This window comes from Mesoplodon mirus (genome assembly GCF_964341445.2).
Source record: "Mesoplodon mirus genome assembly, chromosome: 1".
In the NCBI taxonomy this organism is placed as follows: Eukaryota; Metazoa; Chordata; class Mammalia; order Artiodactyla; family Ziphiidae; genus Mesoplodon; species Mesoplodon mirus.
The window spans coordinates 36553637-36570907 of NC_138976.1; the positions used below are offsets into that span (position 1 = coordinate 36553637).

General features: G+C 39.5%; 1 protein-coding gene and 1 pseudogene across 5 annotated transcripts in view; both read right to left on the minus strand.

The window, feature by feature from the left end:
• LOC309803831 (small ribosomal subunit protein eS25-like) lies at positions 1-663 on the minus strand (annotated as a pseudogene). Its single transcript has one exon. The product of its transcript is annotated as a small ribosomal subunit protein eS25-like (transcript).
• Positions 664-1115: 452 nt separating this feature from the next.
• ECPAS (Ecm29 proteasome adaptor and scaffold) overlaps positions 1116-17271 on the minus strand; it is a 104443-nt gene continuing 88287 nt past the window's right edge. For all 4 annotated transcript variants that reach the window (XM_082623145.1, XM_082623143.1, XM_082623142.1 and 1 more), the window contains 12 exons: positions 16197-16263; positions 15509-15600; positions 15363-15429; positions 14727-14918; positions 13831-14039; positions 12935-12978; positions 12646-12838; positions 10946-11084; positions 8914-9019; positions 8540-8628; positions 5717-5788; positions 1116-4269 (listed from right to left, as the gene is read on the minus strand). In XM_082623145.1, coding sequence (XP_082479271.1) covers positions 4130-4269; positions 5717-5788; positions 8540-8628; positions 8914-9019; positions 10946-11084; positions 12646-12838; positions 12935-12978; positions 13831-14039; positions 14727-14918; positions 15363-15429; positions 15509-15600; positions 16197-16263 — 1410 coding nt within the window. In that variant the 3' untranslated portion in view covers positions 1116-4129. The remainder of the gene's footprint in view (positions 4270-5716; positions 5789-8539; positions 8629-8913; positions 9020-10945; positions 11085-12645; positions 12839-12934; positions 12979-13830; positions 14040-14726; positions 14919-15362; positions 15430-15508; positions 15601-16196; positions 16264-17271) is intronic.

Sequence of the window (17271 nt, forward strand, 5' to 3'; positions counted from 1 at the left end):
ACTGTATATTTGCCTTTAACAATAAGATTTTTCCTTTAGTGATTTTCATATTTCTAGTTGTGGGGTTTCCACTTTTTAAAAACCAATTGTTATTCTAATCAAATAATCTGGTACTAGCTTGAAGGGAAAAAGGAGGAAAAGCATAGAAGAAAGGGAGCAGCTTAGGCTTTTTAGCTGCTACAAGAGAAAAAGCAAGGTATCTCTCACCTTCAAGCATATCTTCCACAGACTAAAAAAATTTTGATTTAATAAAGTTTTATTTTTCAAAATATACAGTTGATGGGACCTGTTCACGCATCTTCATCAGCTGCTGGAGCATCTCCACCCTTGGTATTTCTGGTGTAAATTACTTGAGCTCTGTGCTTTGAAACCAGTTTAGTAAGTCCTTTACTAAGGAGCTCCTGAAGGGCTGCCCTGGCCAGGGAACCACAAATCTTCAGTATCTCAGGGACAACAGCTGGAGTTATAAGCTTATAGTTGGGTACTTCTTTAGAGTTTGTCTTATGTTGCTTTGTCAAACAAGACTAGATTATTGAGCTTGTCCCGAACTTTGCCTTTGGACCACTTCTTCTTTTTGGCCTTGCCCCCAGATTTGTTCACTGGGTCTTTGTCTTTCTTGGCTGACTTTCCGACATCCTTCTTCTTGTCGTCCTTCGGCGACATAGCGAAGCCGGGAGAGCAGCTGCTACCACTGCACCTCACTAAGATGTTGGACAAAAAGCCACAGCCTAAAATCTGTTTGGCTATTTACAACATAGGATGTACCTATAGCTCTGATATTTTATGTGCATAGCCATGTATGTTAATCTTAACCAAAAGCAGAACTGCTTGTTGTTTCTATGTGTTCATCAGGGATTACCTATATCAAAAAATCCAATCTTTCAATGATTGCTTCTCTCCAAGCATTTAACAGTAATTATTCAGGTGCCTTGCCTCTGTTTGTGTTTTGCCTTGGAACTCCCAGACACTTAAGCCAACAATTTCTGCTTGGTAGATGTAGCTCAGAATACTGCAGGCAGTAGGGCTTTTTTTGGTCTTTAAAGTATAACCAGGCAATGCCTTGGAAGTTAACTATTTTCCCAGAGAACCAGTAAAAATTAATGCACCACTTCAAAGAACTGATCATGCAGCTTTTATTTACCACTTAATATCTTCTTGGGCATGGGAAGGATTTTTCCTTTCAAGACTACCACATGCTTAGCTAGCTTAGTACATATTGCAGAGGATTCTATGAAGACTTTGCATATAAAATACAAAAATCTGTCACATATACATCCATTTAACAACAGTTTGTACATTACAATGAGTGCCAATGTCAAAATAACTCCCTGTACTTCACAAGCAGCATGAATATATTGTGGCAGCAGCAGACAGAAACGTCCCCCAACGGGCAGACAGTGTTCACACAGTGCAAATGCTACTAGAGCACAGACCAACAAGGTCACATCTTGTTTTCTTTTCTCTTCTCATTAGTGAATACACAAGTAAAAGATGGAAGGGTAAAGCAATGGGGATTTGGTGGCAATCAGTTTTATTGGGCAGGTACACTGTATTACAGGCAAACACACTGGCAATTGTAAATTAGACACAAACATTAATTAAAGAAATGGCTGCTCTTTATCACCAAAAAGACAATTTTATACTTTGTTTTGATTTCCAATTGCCAAATTTCAGGTACCTCCTTTTCGCATATCAATAAATTTGTGACGATATATCTAGTGTGACGATATATATTCCAGGAATAAGGAAGTCAGTAGACTCTCTGTATCAGTTGCCTATATGACAAGTAGCACTGAATATTCCTAGGGAAAAAAATAATAAAAATCTGTTCCACATAGCTTTGGAAAATGAAGGCCAAAGATATAAATGTTCACGGGTCCTTTTGCCATTTGTTCACTAATATCAACATTCCACAATGACAAATTCTCAGTTATTAACTCTTTTAAATAAATATGTGTGCCCATGCACACCAACACAAGCTGCATTGGGAGACCATAGTTAACATTACTAGTTGTACAAATGACTTGGCTGGTCAAGATGAAGGCAGTTAAGTGTAAAACTTAGAAATGTGCTTAGAAAACTAAAACAAATTAATTCAACAGCACTAAGGTTCAAGTATCTTAGCACCTCTCTCAGCACCATGGGAAATTCCCAATATTGAATAACAAAAAGTTTAAAAAGCATAAAATCTGATGAGGTTTTAAACTTGATACGGGCCAAGAGCACAATTCTTGCCCTTACACTCTTACCTTCCAACAATACCTGACCTACATGGCACTCTTGCCTAGGAAGAGTATCCCAGGTACTGTAAATGAAAGTCAGAGAGCACTTCATGGAGGGGGAAATACAGATCTGGAAAACACCAAGTCCTATGAGGATGCAAGCTTTCTGAAAAACACCCAGAGTTGATTTTTTTTCCCCAAGCAAACACCACTCTCAAGTGGAAGTCCATGATAGTTTACTTAAAATTCATGATGCTACTAAAACTCACAATTATATTTAGTACCAGCTAAGAGGATGTTTTGGTAATAAACACTTAAATTTTCATTTGTAAACCCCTTTTCCAAACAGAAGCAACCCCAGAACACAGCATATGCAGCTAGGTTTAGGTACTATCTATGGCAGTGTTTTTCAAACTGTGAATAACGACCCATTTACGAGTCAGGAAATGAATTTAGTGGGTCTGAAAGAGCATTCAAAACGGTGGTGGGGAGTTGGCAGGGAGGGATCAAAGCAGATCACACATAGTATGTACCATTTCACAAAACATTTTATTTCAGTTAAAGATTTTATATTCATTTTTTGTTTCTCCCTCCCTCCCTCCCTCCCTCCCCTCCACCCTACACACATTGTTCTGGGTCATGATGAAAAAAGTTAGTTTTACTATGGGTCACAGTCAAGAAAATTTTAAATACTTTGGTTAATAGAGACCACAAAAAATAATAACACGGAGTTCCCACCCTGGTGTTAATGTCGGTAAGGGGTCAGTATTGAGTGTAAGCCAATTTTGTGCTTGGAATCCAAGGTGAGCTAGAGAGTTCTCCTTTTACTTTAATAAACACTTATGTTAAATGTGTTTTTTCCCCTTACCCTACATCCTTAGGCAGGGGCCTGAGCAGCGTAAGGAAAGGAAGAAACCCTAGCTGCAATTATTTACTTTGAATGGTATCAGGTTATTCCCAGATGGCTAATTAAAATGCTTTCCTTTCTATCCCATAGTCATGACTGTTAGCATAAAAGTGGGTAGAAAATTTTAATTTGTCTTTACAGTTTTGAGATTATAAATGGTCTAAACCAAGCAGTCGCGATTTCGTTGTTGGTTTGTGTTTTGCAAAATACATAACAGACAAAATGAACAATCTTGTCCTAATCTACCTTCATCTGCTTATAAGAGGAGGACGATTACATGGACACCAAATTTTCCCTCCCTCTCAACCTGTAAGGTTGGTAGATATTCATTTTCTAAAAACCAGTCATCTAAACAAATGACAAGACAATGTTCAACTTCTGAATTTCAAGAATCCAGTGGTGCTTACATAATGGGTCAGTTCAGTTCTGGTGCCAGGACTGCTGTACCATCTCATCTTGGGAGTTTCTCAGGTAGGCCAGGGTTAGCACTGATTAGCAGCAGGTTGTAAAAGAAAGTGTCCCAGGCAGGTCATCCATCACACAGGTTCCAGCCTCGGCACAGGCCTCCGAAAGGAAGCTACATCATCTCATAACCTGTTTCTTCAGGTGTAAAGAGGGCGTTAAACTAAGTAGTTGATACAACCCCTTCCTGAAATAACTTTTTAAAATTTGGATGCAGTTCTAAGATTTTTATGCAGCTTCCTCTGCAACTTTGTCTATTCCTTTAATAACAGCTTTAACTCTTTCAACAGCTATTTCTGTCAGTTTCACCTACAACCACCTCTCAAATCTCCAAGGTTCCATTTCGCTTATTCAGCCCAGATACTTTTAAAACATCAAGTAAAATAAAGCTAATAAGGAACAAAATTTAAGGCATTTTTTTTTATTTCAGCCAAGGAATGATGCATGCTACAGGTTAATCTTTACTTTTCCCCACAAAGAGTACCACCATTTCAACCCCCAATGAACATGGCACTTGTTTGTTTCTTCCCCTTCTAATTTATTCCAGATTTTCAAGTGTTTTCTTCAGTAACGATGCTTTCTCCTGCAGCTCAGGTCTGCTGTCTGTCTCCATAGTTGCTAAAGACTCAATCAGGAGCACTCTGCATTCAGATGTCAAACTTTCCCACTGTTTAGATTCTGAATGGAAAGAGAAAGAACAACAAAAGAATCCTTACAGAAGAAGCAAGCAGAGAATCCCAAACTATTCTTTCTGCTTTTCTTCCACATATCCTATCCCCAAAATAAATGCAAAGCAACCCCGTGGTAACAATTCTGTATATACTGATCACAGGTTTAAGAGTTGTCTCCAAACCTAATTATTGACAATAACCTGAGGGCCAATCAGGGAGTTTCATCCTCTGTCCCCAGAGCTGGTGGGACAAAGAGAATGAAGGGAGCCTGAAGCCAACTGGGAAGCAGGAAGTATCGAGGCAGGGCACACAGTAACAAAAAAGCTATTTCAGCAATTGAGCTGAATATATCTTTGTAAGATGTGCTCAGTAAAAAAAAATCCTCAATAAATTTCATAATTGCAAAGACAGTTTGAACAGATGACACTTTATTACTCCTTTCAGAAAAGCATCAGAGAACTACAGGCATACTCAAAATATTAGAAATTCATAAAGTACATCAGATTCTAAATCTTGTTTATGAGGTTCTGATACTTCCTGGTGATGTGGTTTCAAGCAAGTTATCTCACTGTTTAGCTTCATTTTCCTCATCTAGAATACATTCATACATATCTGGCAAACTGTGAGAATTCAGAGATACATCTAAGTGTCTAGCTCTTCTACTTCAACAAGGAAAAAAGGGATTATGACTCGTGCAGTGTCGCTGAGTCTAAACGGCCTGTTTTATGGAGCCCTGAGAGGTGCTTTAATTGCTAAGCAAAGATAGAGGCAGAAGGAGAAACAGCAGATACACAATGCTCTAGAGAAAAGTGTTCCATATGCCCCATTCTTCATCCACGTGGTTAAAATAATAAAAAGAGGAAAATGAAAAAAGAAGAGAGGCCTCCTTTTGAAATCAGTAAAGATACACCACTGGAGAAAATGCTAACATTCTTCTTTTACCAGTGATAGAACAGACCATTAGACGAAATCTGCTTCTTTGTAAGACGGTTTAGAAAAAGGAAAACAGAAAAAAAAAAAAAAGGATTAAGAAAACTGCTATCAAATTTGATAACTCAGGTAGATAATTGTTAAATGTTCTCCTAACTCCACTTTTCAGCGTGTCATTCTGTTTACATGTGTATAGTGAGCTCTGTTCTGCCACTGTCAGCTTCTTGCTATAATTAACCAAGATTAACTCAAGATTCACGATGGAAACCAAAACTTCATTGAGATAACCACAGCTTCATAATGCATTAAAAGTATATAAAATAATAGAGTACCAAATTTAACACTTCATAAAATTGGAAGGTTTTAGCTATGTATATTCCACTTCCATGTACAAATATATTAATTTGTATTTTGGAGTATATGCTTATTAAAAACAAAAACAGAAAATAAAAAAAATTCCTAAAACATATGCCATAAAGTCTCCTGGCTTTCCAGTCCTCCAATGAGAAGTATCAAGAACTCACCTTCAAGTTTTTTAAGCAGCAATTCTATCACAGATAAAGCTTCTGTTCTCACAGATGAGTAGGTCTTATTTTCTAAGAAGAAAATCATATAGTTCACATTATTTGTTTTATATGCCTTACAAACAGAACATCTAAGGTTAAGTTTGTGTTACCGAAAGAAAGATGTTCGGAAATTATAAATTCAGGGAACGATACATGTGCTCCTAAGTAAGCTTCCCTTAGCCAATTATCATCAAATACTTGAAATGTGCTATATGTCCACATTCCTTCCTTAAAAAAAAAAAAAGCTGTCAGCCAAATATACCAATCTCCATAACAAATGGCAATATTTAAAGGACCCATTTTAGAAGTCGACTTCACAGGATACCTAAGAAAGGTCTTTAGGTTTGCATGACCTCTTCATTTTACCAAAGAACATTACATCACCCAGGGGTAAGGCCAACTCAGGGACACCTGGCTGCGACCCGACCCTGTAATGACTAGTTTCTCAGCTGCCAGTTATTTATCCAAAAGCAGGTGGCTACCTCCAAGAATCACAACTGAAATATGCTTCCTTGGTGTCTACTCTAGACACTGCATCTAGTTCACAGTGAAACTGTTTACTGAAAAAACTAACACACAACCAGACCCAAGACAAAGGAAGCAAAAGATGAGCTTATAACAGGCTGTCATGCTATGAAGTACGCAAATGCTTAAAAGAATGGTGGCGAGACAGAAATAGGACAAAGGAGACAGCTCGAAGAGGCTTCCACTGGCCAAATCTGGGATAATCTGAGCAACAAATTAATTAAGGAAAGTAATTATAAACAAAGGGGGAAATAAAGGAATCCATGAATCAATATGGATAATAGATAAATAAAGAGTTCGAGAGAGGGAGGAACCTTGCTTATGAGAGGATGCCAACTGTCAAATGGTAAATGTGGAAGAAGTGCTAGAGTTGGAAAATCATCTTAGTAAAAGCTGGTTCAGGAAAAACCCATCAATGCATGCTAAGTCTAGAAGAGACACTTTGAAGAGGAGCAGTATATCTGCATGGTCTTAAAGTGCCTTCTCCCAGACTGCTTAGTAGACACAGTTGTGAAGAGGAGCAGGTTATCTGAATGGTCCTAAAGTGTGTTTCCACAGGCTGCTTATCAGACAGAAGGGGGAAAAATAGTAACCATACAGCAGAGGAAACTGAGTAGTACCTTGACCAGGTAATAAAAATTAACACTGCCAACGAGGGCAGGTGGACACTGTGTGCCTCTTGATGTGAGAGGACATAACATCACTTATAGAGCAGCCCTACTGGGAATTCATAACCTGGATCTCATCACAAGGAAACATCAGACAAACACCAAATGAGAAACATTCTAGTTTTAAATGGGGGGAGGGGGAGGCTTTTTTTCAAAATTGTCAGTGTCACATAAGACAAAGAAAGGCTGAGGAAATGTTCCAGATTAAAGGAGACTACGACGATACGACAACTAAATTCATTAAATGATTCCGGACTGGATTCCTTAATGGAGGAAAGGAAAAGATTATATAAAGAATATTACTGGGGCTTCCCTGGTGGCGCAGTGGTTGAGAGTCTGCCTGTCGATGCAGGGGACGCGGGTTCGTGCCCCGGTCTGGGAAGATCCCACATGCCACGGAGCGGCTGGGCCCGTGAGCCATGGCCGCTGAGCCTGCGCGTCCGGAGCCTGTGCTCCGCAACGGGAGAGGCCACAACAGTGAGATGCCCGCGTACAGCAAAAAAAAAAAAAAAAAAAAAAAAAAAAAAAGATTACTGAGTCAACTGAAAACCTAGAATATGAATGGTTAAAAAATAATGCATCGGGCTTCCCTGGTGGCGCAGTGGTTGAGAATCTGCCTGCTAATGCAGGGGACACGGGTTCGAGCCCTGGTCTGGGAGGATCCCACATGCCGCGGAGCGACTAGGCCCGTGAGCCACAACTACTGAGCCTGCGCGTCTGGAGCCTGTGCTCCTGCAACAAGAGAGGCCGCAATAGTGAGAGGCCTGCGCACCGCGATGAAGAGTGGCCCCCACTTGCCACAACTAGAGAAAGCCCTCGCACAGAAACGAAGACCCAACACAGCAAAAAAAAAAAAAAAAAAAAAAAAAAAAAAAAATAATGCATCAATGTTATACTATCTAAAGTTGGTATGTAAAAGAAGGCACACTGAAGAATTTAGGAGGAAAGGGGCAAGATGTAAGCAATATACTTTCAAATGGTTGAGGAAAAAGTATGTATACAGAAGTGCAAGTAATAAAGTAAGTGGTGCAAAATGTTAACAGGTGACTTTGGGTAAAGGATATACAAGTATTACATGCATTATTATTGTACCTTTTCTGTAAGTTTGAAATTATTTCCAAGTACAGGTTTTTAAAAAATACTGGTCACAAAGGTTTTTCTAATCTAGGTGTTGAAATCCTAAATTACAGTTCCAGATTAATACATTCCAGTTTGGGGGCACATATTGAGTATATTAAATAGGAGAGTTCAGTAGTTGTTCCATAAATTTAGCTCCTAGCACAAGGCAGGGAATGTTTGAAGCTTAACTCCTTGAGCTTTAAAATGAACACTCCTGGGCCTCCCTGGTGGCGCAGTGGTTGAGAGTCCGCCTGCCGATGCAGGGGATACGGGTTCGTGCCCCGGTCTGGGAGGATCCCATATGCCGCGGAGCGGCTGGGCCCGTGAGCCATGGCCGCTGGGCCTGCGCGTCCGGAGCCTGTGCTCCGCAACGGGAGAGGCCACAACAGTGAGAGGCCCGCATACCGCAAAAAAAAAAAAAAAAAAAAAAAAAATGAACACTCCTTATCTATGTCAATTTGCCACTCACCTAAAGAATATGTGATTGATTTACAAGTTTCAAGGAGAATTTCAGCCAGAGCCTCAGGATCTGCATGTTCTTCTTCTAAAAGCATTAATCTGTACAAATCAGAAAGCAAGACACAAATACTAGTTATTAAGAAACATTCCAAAACCTTTCTGGCACAAACAATTTCTATCCATATATATTGCTTTATGATGTCACTTTAGCTTTTAGTTTTAAAATTTAAAAGAATGCCACTGCAGCAGAAACTAACACAGCATTGTAAAGCAATTATACTCCAATAAAGATGTTAAAAAAAAAAGAAAAATTCCACTGATTATATATAAAATGCTAAGGGGTAGGGGAAGGTTAAATAAATGACTAACTATGAAGCAAATTACCCCTGAAAAAAGGCATTCATTGACTGTAGGACTCCCAGCTGCACTTTCCATGTGCTGAGTTTTAGCTGCTCACACATCAGTTTGCAAAGCTCTTGACGGTAACAACCTGGAAAACAAGAATGGGGCAGAGCAGGACAGAGCACGTGAAGGAGCAAGAGACAGAGCAAGTGAGGGGAAGACAGAGAGACAGAGAGAGACAGGGACAGAGAGGGATAGCCAGAGAGAGAGAAGGGGAGAGGAGAAATTAAAACAACAAATGCCCTTAATTAAAGCCATGACATTTCGGAAACACTTCAGCATGACTTTATGCCCAATTCCCACAAACTTCCCTGATCAGAAACACCCCCTCCCCCCAAAATCCTATATATCTGTTCATAAGTGTTCTTTGTCAAGGCAATATCCTTTTCTAAGGAACTGACAGAATCTAAACCACACTGCCTTTTTCCCATAAAACACCCTGAATGACAGCCAAAGAGAGCAGAACTCTGGAGGCTCAGAAGCTTCTGCATGTTGTAGGCTTAACAAGAGTCAACAGTGCTTTATCCAAACCTGTTATGCCAACTGCACTTGTTATTATAATTATATAATTAATATTATGCTAAGTGATGAAACAGGAGTATAAAACTCAACAAAGTAGCTATTTTTTAAATGCTGCAGAATTTAGTACGGTTCACAAATATAAAGATGGATGAGGGTAAAAAATCTAGAATTCTGCACTTGAATTGCTTCCTAAGAGACTGTAATTTCTTTCTCCACTATAAAGAAACAAAACCAGAAACTGAAGATAATACATTATGAGTAAGATGTATACAAGAAGCCAGTGTGGAACAAATCCTCAAAGGCCGTGGCCCTTCCCCCAGATGACAACCAATCCAGCAAATGTACATTTCTGTTCCTTATACTAAAACTGCTTTGTGTATGTATCATCTTTTTATATAATCCCCTACTTTAACTTCTTCTACCTATCAAGCAAAAGTTAGTAGTCCTAATGATGTCAAATAAGTGGACTTCCACTGCAGTCCATAACATAATACCAAGAAATAAGACCTCTTACAGATCTGTATCTTTTGGAAAACCCTCCCTATACATAGCAAATATACTTTCTGAAGTTCACACAAAGGATGGCAAGGCTCAAAGACAATCTTAAGTCTGATTTTAGAAACATCCAATCACAGTCAACAATACTTTCCATAACATTCATGAATATTAAGATGTAGGATGCCCTGCAGGAACCAACACAAGGCAAACTCCTACTAACTACAACCTAATCCAACAGTAAAGGTTTACTGTTTATTTACTTAATCCTTTGGAAAGATATGTTCAATTCTGAAAAACTCTCAGAAAGTTTCAAGTTTCTCAGGGAAATACAGATTTCATTTGCTTATTGAAGATTTGGCAACAAGGCCATTAATTTTGAGATGAAGAGACCCCACTAATAAGTTGTGTGGATTCCTCTGAATACAGCACCATAAAGAAGAGTGAAAGAATTCTTTTTGTAGTCAAACTATCTACATAAAATGTATCATGGTTGTTATGGGCTGAGCTGTGTCCCACAGACTCACATGTTGACATCCTAACCCCCAAGTACCTCAGAATGTGACTGAGTTGGGAGACAGGGTTTTAAAGAGACCATTAGGGTGGGCCCTAACCCAAGACGACTGGTGTCCTTTTAAGAATGTACTGGACACAGAGACACGGACGGCCATTTACAAGCCAAAGAGACAGGGCTCAAAAGAAACCAACACTGTTGACACCTTGATCTCAGACTTCTAGTCTCCAGAATTGTGAGAAAATACAGTTCCCTGGTTGAAGTCACCCAGTCTGTTGTACTGTATTACAGCAGCCCTAGCAAACTAACAGTCAATGAGATTATCTGCCAATGTAGGAGTAAAATTTATACTGGATAATTCTCGCCGTTAATCAGTCAGGCTCTACAGAAACAGCAGCTATAACTCGTCACATGGAACACCTTCGCTGTCATGAAGTAAGCCCTGGCCACAGCAGTTCTTCAAATGCAGGTTCTGCTGCTTACGTTGGGTCTCCACATTTCGGGGCCAGGCTTTGCCCAGGCCCTCAAAGGCTCCCAGCAGAGATTCCAGCTGGAGCTCCTTTTCCTTCTCATTCTCATCTTCATTTTTGGTTCTCTGGACTCCCATGCTTTCAGGTGAGTTCTAGGACATGTCAAAAAAAAGGAAAGCAAATTTTAATTTTTTTTTCCTTCAAAGTTACAGGCATACTATTAAAACAATCAGGGTACCAGAGTAGGAGATGTTAACCAAGAATTAAATGTTACAGTCTCTACCATGAGTTTTCCTATTTGTAAAAAGATTTTGTAACAGGAGTACTACACCTCTGCAATAAATTTCGGAAATCCTCTAAAGGAATCTGTAAGCAAAGGTGAAAAAAAATACCATATATGTAGTATTTTGAGCACAACATAAAAAAGATTTGCATTAGAATCATGGAATTAAAGGAGGAAGAACCCGGTAATAATCTAAATCCAAACTCCTTCTTAATAAGATATGGAAACAGGCAGAGAAGTGACTTGTTCAGCAAGCTGGTGATACAGACTGCCAAATCCATACACTATCATTATGTATGTGACAGAAATTTTTTTGATAGTTAATTATTTTACTTTGAATTTATTTTTTTCCACTGTTTTTATTTTTTTTACAAATCTTTATTGGAGTATAATTGCTTCATAATACAGTGTTAGTTTCATTGTAAAACAAAGTGAATCAGCCATATGAATACATATATATCCCCATATCCCCCCCTCTTAACAGAAATTATTTAAACAGCTTTTTTACAACAGCAAATTAGCAGCAACACAAGAAACAGAATGAGAATGCTATTTAAGATTTTTCATGTTTCACAAAAAAGTAAATAGGTAAACCATACTCTTCTTTCTTTGAACCAGTGCCCAACCTTTAAAAACGAGCACTTCATTTTCCAAATGAAACCAAAGTCTGCTTTTGATCAAAGTCCCCCAGCATGTGGCAGAGTCTGTCTTCACTGCGGGGTGCCCGGGGTGGCTGCAGCACATGCCTTCAAGGCAGAGCTTAGCAGCAGCAAGACAGGGCCTGTTTGCCCACTCCAACACCACTCTCGGGAACTCACCGCTCCCACGGCCTTGAGGTTCCCGGCTTGCAGGATGAAACCCTTGCAATAAACTCATCGTTCTGCTTTGTTTTTTTTAAAAAAAAAAAAAAAAAAAACAGCCACGCTTCTCCCATGGAGGGGAAACGGATACCTAGAATGAAGACTACTATTCCCAGCCTCACCTGCAGCCAGGTGTGGCCACCCGGCTAAGCACTGGCCAGTGGATTAGAAGTGAAAGGGCCCTCTAGCAGCTTCCAGGAACTCTCCTTAAGAGAGAACTGACATACCTACTTTGATCCTTCATCCTTTCTTCATCTCCTCTGCCATCACCCACCTGGAATGCAGATACACGGTGGACCGTGAAGACAATGGCCACACCCCAGGGAAGGCAGAGCTGTGAGCTGCAAAGAGCCAGACTCCCTAAACTCTTCTGTGAGAGACTAACGTCTACCGTGTTTGAAGCCATGATATTTGGGGTTTTTTCTGCTATTTGCAGCTACATGAATCCTCCTAAAATATGCAAAAAGGACACAGGAAAATCTCTTCCTTCTTTCTTTTTTTAAAATTTTTTTTTATTTTTTTATTTTTTTAAAGTATAAACCAGACCTGAAAGGATATGGCGATCATTACCTTCTTGATGAGAGGTATGACAATGTCAGCAAACTCCTGGAATCTGTCTTCTTTGGTGGCCTTTAAGACATCCCCTGCACAGCTGATTGCTGCAAGCTTGTATTTGGGATTCTCTTTGCAACACTCCTTCAGAACAGCCTGGAGGATTTCACTGGTGCCAGGCTGACTGGGCACAGGCTTCTCCAACTCTGCACTGCAGGATCCATACAAAAGCATCACAACAGTTAATAAAGGCTGCAGCTTTCAGGTGCAGTTTAAGAAATGGCACCTTCACTGAAGGAACACTTACCTGCAAGCTGTCACCACACAGGCAATGGCTTTCAACAGTTCTTCCTAAACGGTTGAAAGATGAGGGAATACTATTAAGCAAACGTGTCACTTACATACGCTGTACATGACTATAATTACCTCATAAATTTTTAAAAATTATGACAACAAAAATTAACCAGAGTCACCGTATCTTTGACACACTTAACTGTTTAACAAGCACATCCACAGAGTTTTACTCAAAACCACGGAAGCATGTCTTCCTCTCCATTTCATAAAGCCTAGAGAACCAACTTGTCCAAGGTCACAGAGGCAGAAGCGTCAACAATGGAATCAGAACTGTGTCTGACTCCTAGACCCGTACTTCATCTACAGTTCTGCACTGGCCACCACTGGCTTCTACCACGTCAACCAGACTGCGTATGATGCCACAGTCTCGCGCTCCCCACTGAGTAGTCACTGTGTATAACCTACCATCACCCTTGTATAAAAAATGACTTTTACTAATTCAGAGGCCCCAGAGATGGGCATCCTCAGCCCGGGGTTTAGACACAGCTTGCCTTGCTACTCAATTTCGCATGTGCCCGAATTCTGATCTGTTCATGAGGTCAACAGGGACAAAAGGGTGACCACTTGGTTTAAGACTTCTTTTGGAAAGCTGAACATGATAAATAAAAATCAACCTCCAGCATTACTGTGCAGTATTCAAGGACACGTGGGTTATACTTTGATGAAATATCACACTTAATCAGGCAAAGTTTACCCAAAGCTTCCCAACTGCCTAGGAAATCTGGTTTACAAAAACAACCCATCTGATGTCCCACAAAACAACATTCTAATTTTTATAGAAAATGAAAGATGAAGTCATAATCCTTTAAGGATACCTTAAATTTAACTGGGCATGAATGGTTCCTTTACCTTTCCTGCCCATGTTCGTCCAGCTAGGCCTTGCAGTAATGCGGTCAGTATCATTCCCAGATACGGAGGTACCAGGGAGGTGGTTTGTTTTGCAATTGATGCCATGGCAATTGCACCCTGGGCTTTCATTTTCCAGGACTGAGACTGTAAAGCCTTCTGGGTGATAGTAATCAACTCCTGCAGGTATAACCGAATGCCACCAAAGGAACCTAAAGCAAAATGAAAAGCAACTCTTAAGTGACAAAAAAAAAAAAAAAAAAAATATATATATATATATACACACACACACACACATATATATATATATATATATATATAGACACACACACACACACACACACGTGTATATATATATATATATATAAACTAACTGATTTTTCTTTTCTAAGTCTGGAATAAAAGTCAGTGACCGGCAGTCTAAAGCAGTGATTCTCAATGGTTACATCACATCACTCTTTGAAAGGGAGAAAAAGTGGGTGGTGGTGTGAGAAATCGTTACAACAGCAGGACGTTATGAACTTGGATATGTCCACAGGAGGGCTCTCGTCCATTAACGTGTGTCAAGATGAAGAACAGAGTGGAGAAGCACTACTCTAAAATAATACTCAAGGCAACACGGAAATCACTGTTCATTCTCAACTGAAATAAGCAAAGCTCTGCTTCGCTTGGGCAGTTTCTATTCTCTCACATGGGCAGCAATGAGAGAGGAAAGAAAAGAGCTCTGAGCGCCAACCTGAGAACTTGGAAATTTGGATGCGCTGAGAACCCAATGGGACACACATTGTTAAGGTCCCAGGAAAGTAACTACAGAAGTTTATGAATAAAAAAATATGAGTTAAAAATTTCAACTGTGGTTCTTAAGAAACAGGTTTAATTCACAGGCACTGTTTACTAACCAGGTACATTTTCCTGCCATACTTCAGTCCATAAATTACATTCTTCTTTTTCTGCTTTCTCCTCATCAGCAATTTCATGCATGCCTAGGAATGCCAAAGGCAGAACTTCTTTGGCATGGCTCTTCAGTACATCAGGGCTGTACCGTCCAATAGCATGAACAGTCAGAGCACAAGAGGTCTTGTAGATGGGTTCTAAAGAGAAGCAGAAAAAAACAATCTTTATGACACTTACTGTGTTTAAGGGTAACTGATCAAAACAGACCACTGCTCTGGGCTTCCCTGGTGGCGCAGTGGTTGAGAGTCCGCCTGCTGATGCAGGGGACACAGGTTCATGCCCCGGTCTGGGAGGATCCCATATGCCGCAGAGCGGCTGGGCCCATAAGCCATGGCTGCTGAGCCTGCGCGTCTGGAGGCTGTGCTCCACAACAATGAGAGGCCCGCGTACCGCAAAAAAAAAAAAAAAAAAAAACAGACCACTGCTCGACTTGTACCACAGCAAAACAAACCAGTAAAATCAATCAGAAATGTTCCTAGCAAACCACATAAAATCAGAAAGGGTAAGACCTGATTTGTACTGTTTCATTAGCTTGTTTACATCTAAATTAACAATAATTTAAGTAGGAAGAAAAAAGGTACCTTCTTTCTCCATATACCAGCCATTGAGTTTCTGCAGGAGTTTCTCTGTGCTGCTATCCCGTGACGTCTGGAAGGGAAACAATCCTGGTCAGTTCTTCATAATTATCAAAGTATACTTACTTAACTAAGTAAGAAACTCAACTCACCCGAACTAAATGGCCCATGGCAAATGCACAGGATTTCTGAATTACACCATTCCGATCTGTCAGGCCACTAAGCAAAGCACTCATGAGTTTACCTAGTGGAAACAAAGAAGAAAAATCTGATACTTGGCTGACCAAATGCTCGGCTCTGTTCGTAGGGCCAAAACAAACTTAACCCTATAATTAATATCTGATTTATTCCATAGTAGTCTAGAACCCTTGCATGTTACATTTGTATATCCATTTGCTTCTCTTTGCCTGGCATAAAATTAAAAATTAATCTGTTATTAATTAATTGATCTAGACTATTATGGGGACAGTTGCAAAAACAAGAGTTAGGTACATAAAGTTCATGAGCCCCATCTAGAACCCAATCCAAGAAAAGAAAAATGCTGATGTAAAATTAAATATAAATAGTAATAAACCATTTATACTGCACAGAATAGCAGATACTCTCACCTCCTTATACCACCAAGAAATAAACACTTATAAAACAGTAAAAACTTGTTAAACTGGATCATCCTGTACCTCTTGCAAACAGAGATAAAGGTAGAAGTGGGAGAGTTTGAGGAAGAAAAAGTACACGATATCACCAAGCATGTCTGAATGATCACTGTTTTTCCTTTTAAAACCTTGTCACACAAGACATGGCCATACAAAAACATCACCCCAGTGGTTTTGACAAACTCACCTGAGTAAGGTGTTAGGTCCTGGGGACACTGAGTGGTTAATGACACAATGACACTGGCACAGCCTCCCTACAGGGTTACAAAGGCAAAGGTCTAAATTTGATGGTCACAATGTTCTATCAAACCCTTGGTTTTAGGAGTCAAAGATTTAAAGAAATACACAAAGCCTTACAGCCCCTCCAAGATTCTATCTAGAAAGAGTAAAACTCTTATTTTAAATTATTAACACAAAGATCTCCTTCAAGACTTCCTGCAGAGGTCTTGCTGCAAGTGTACACTTTCAAGTGAGAAGGAGACTCGTACAATCTTTTGGGAGGGCAACATGTCATCCTGTCCATCCTTGTTCTAACATTTCCCGTTCTAGGAATTTAACCAAAGGAAGCAGGTTCAGATGTGTCCAAAACCATTCATCACAGCACTTTGTTTAGTATCAAAAAATCTGAAAACAAATCAGGTATTCCTTGATGGGTTAAAATAAATGATGTTTCAGCCATACAAGAGAGCATGTGGCCATTAGAGAGGACATTGTAGAAGACACATGCACAGAAAGAGACCAGAAGGACACATTTTGAAATATCAACAGCAATTACCTATGGGTGGTAAACTTACGGACAACTTTTAACTTTCTCCTGATCTATAAATGCTAAAATTTTAAAATACAAGTAGATGTTAATTTTGTCAGGAGAAATAAACGTGAGTTGTTTGTTTTCAAAGTATAGGGCATGGGATCTGATCCTTGAAAAATCTTGGAAAGGAAGACATTTTTCCATCTAAATACCTGCTGATTCCTCTGTGAAAAATGCTAATCACCACCTTAAGCAACCATGACTTGATAACTGGATGAGCATTTCCACTAATAACTGATTATGAACGAGGACCCAGAGGGCATGTACCTGGCAACCAGGGGACAGAAATGATTCCACTAAAAAAGTAAGACAATGTTTACTGAATATAAGTCACGTGTTTTATATTCTGAATGAGTTACATGTTTTAAGTTATTAGTGCAGTCATAGAAACAGAATAGTTAACATAAAATAAAGTCAGGTTTTAAGAAAAAAAAATGAATTTCACACATGA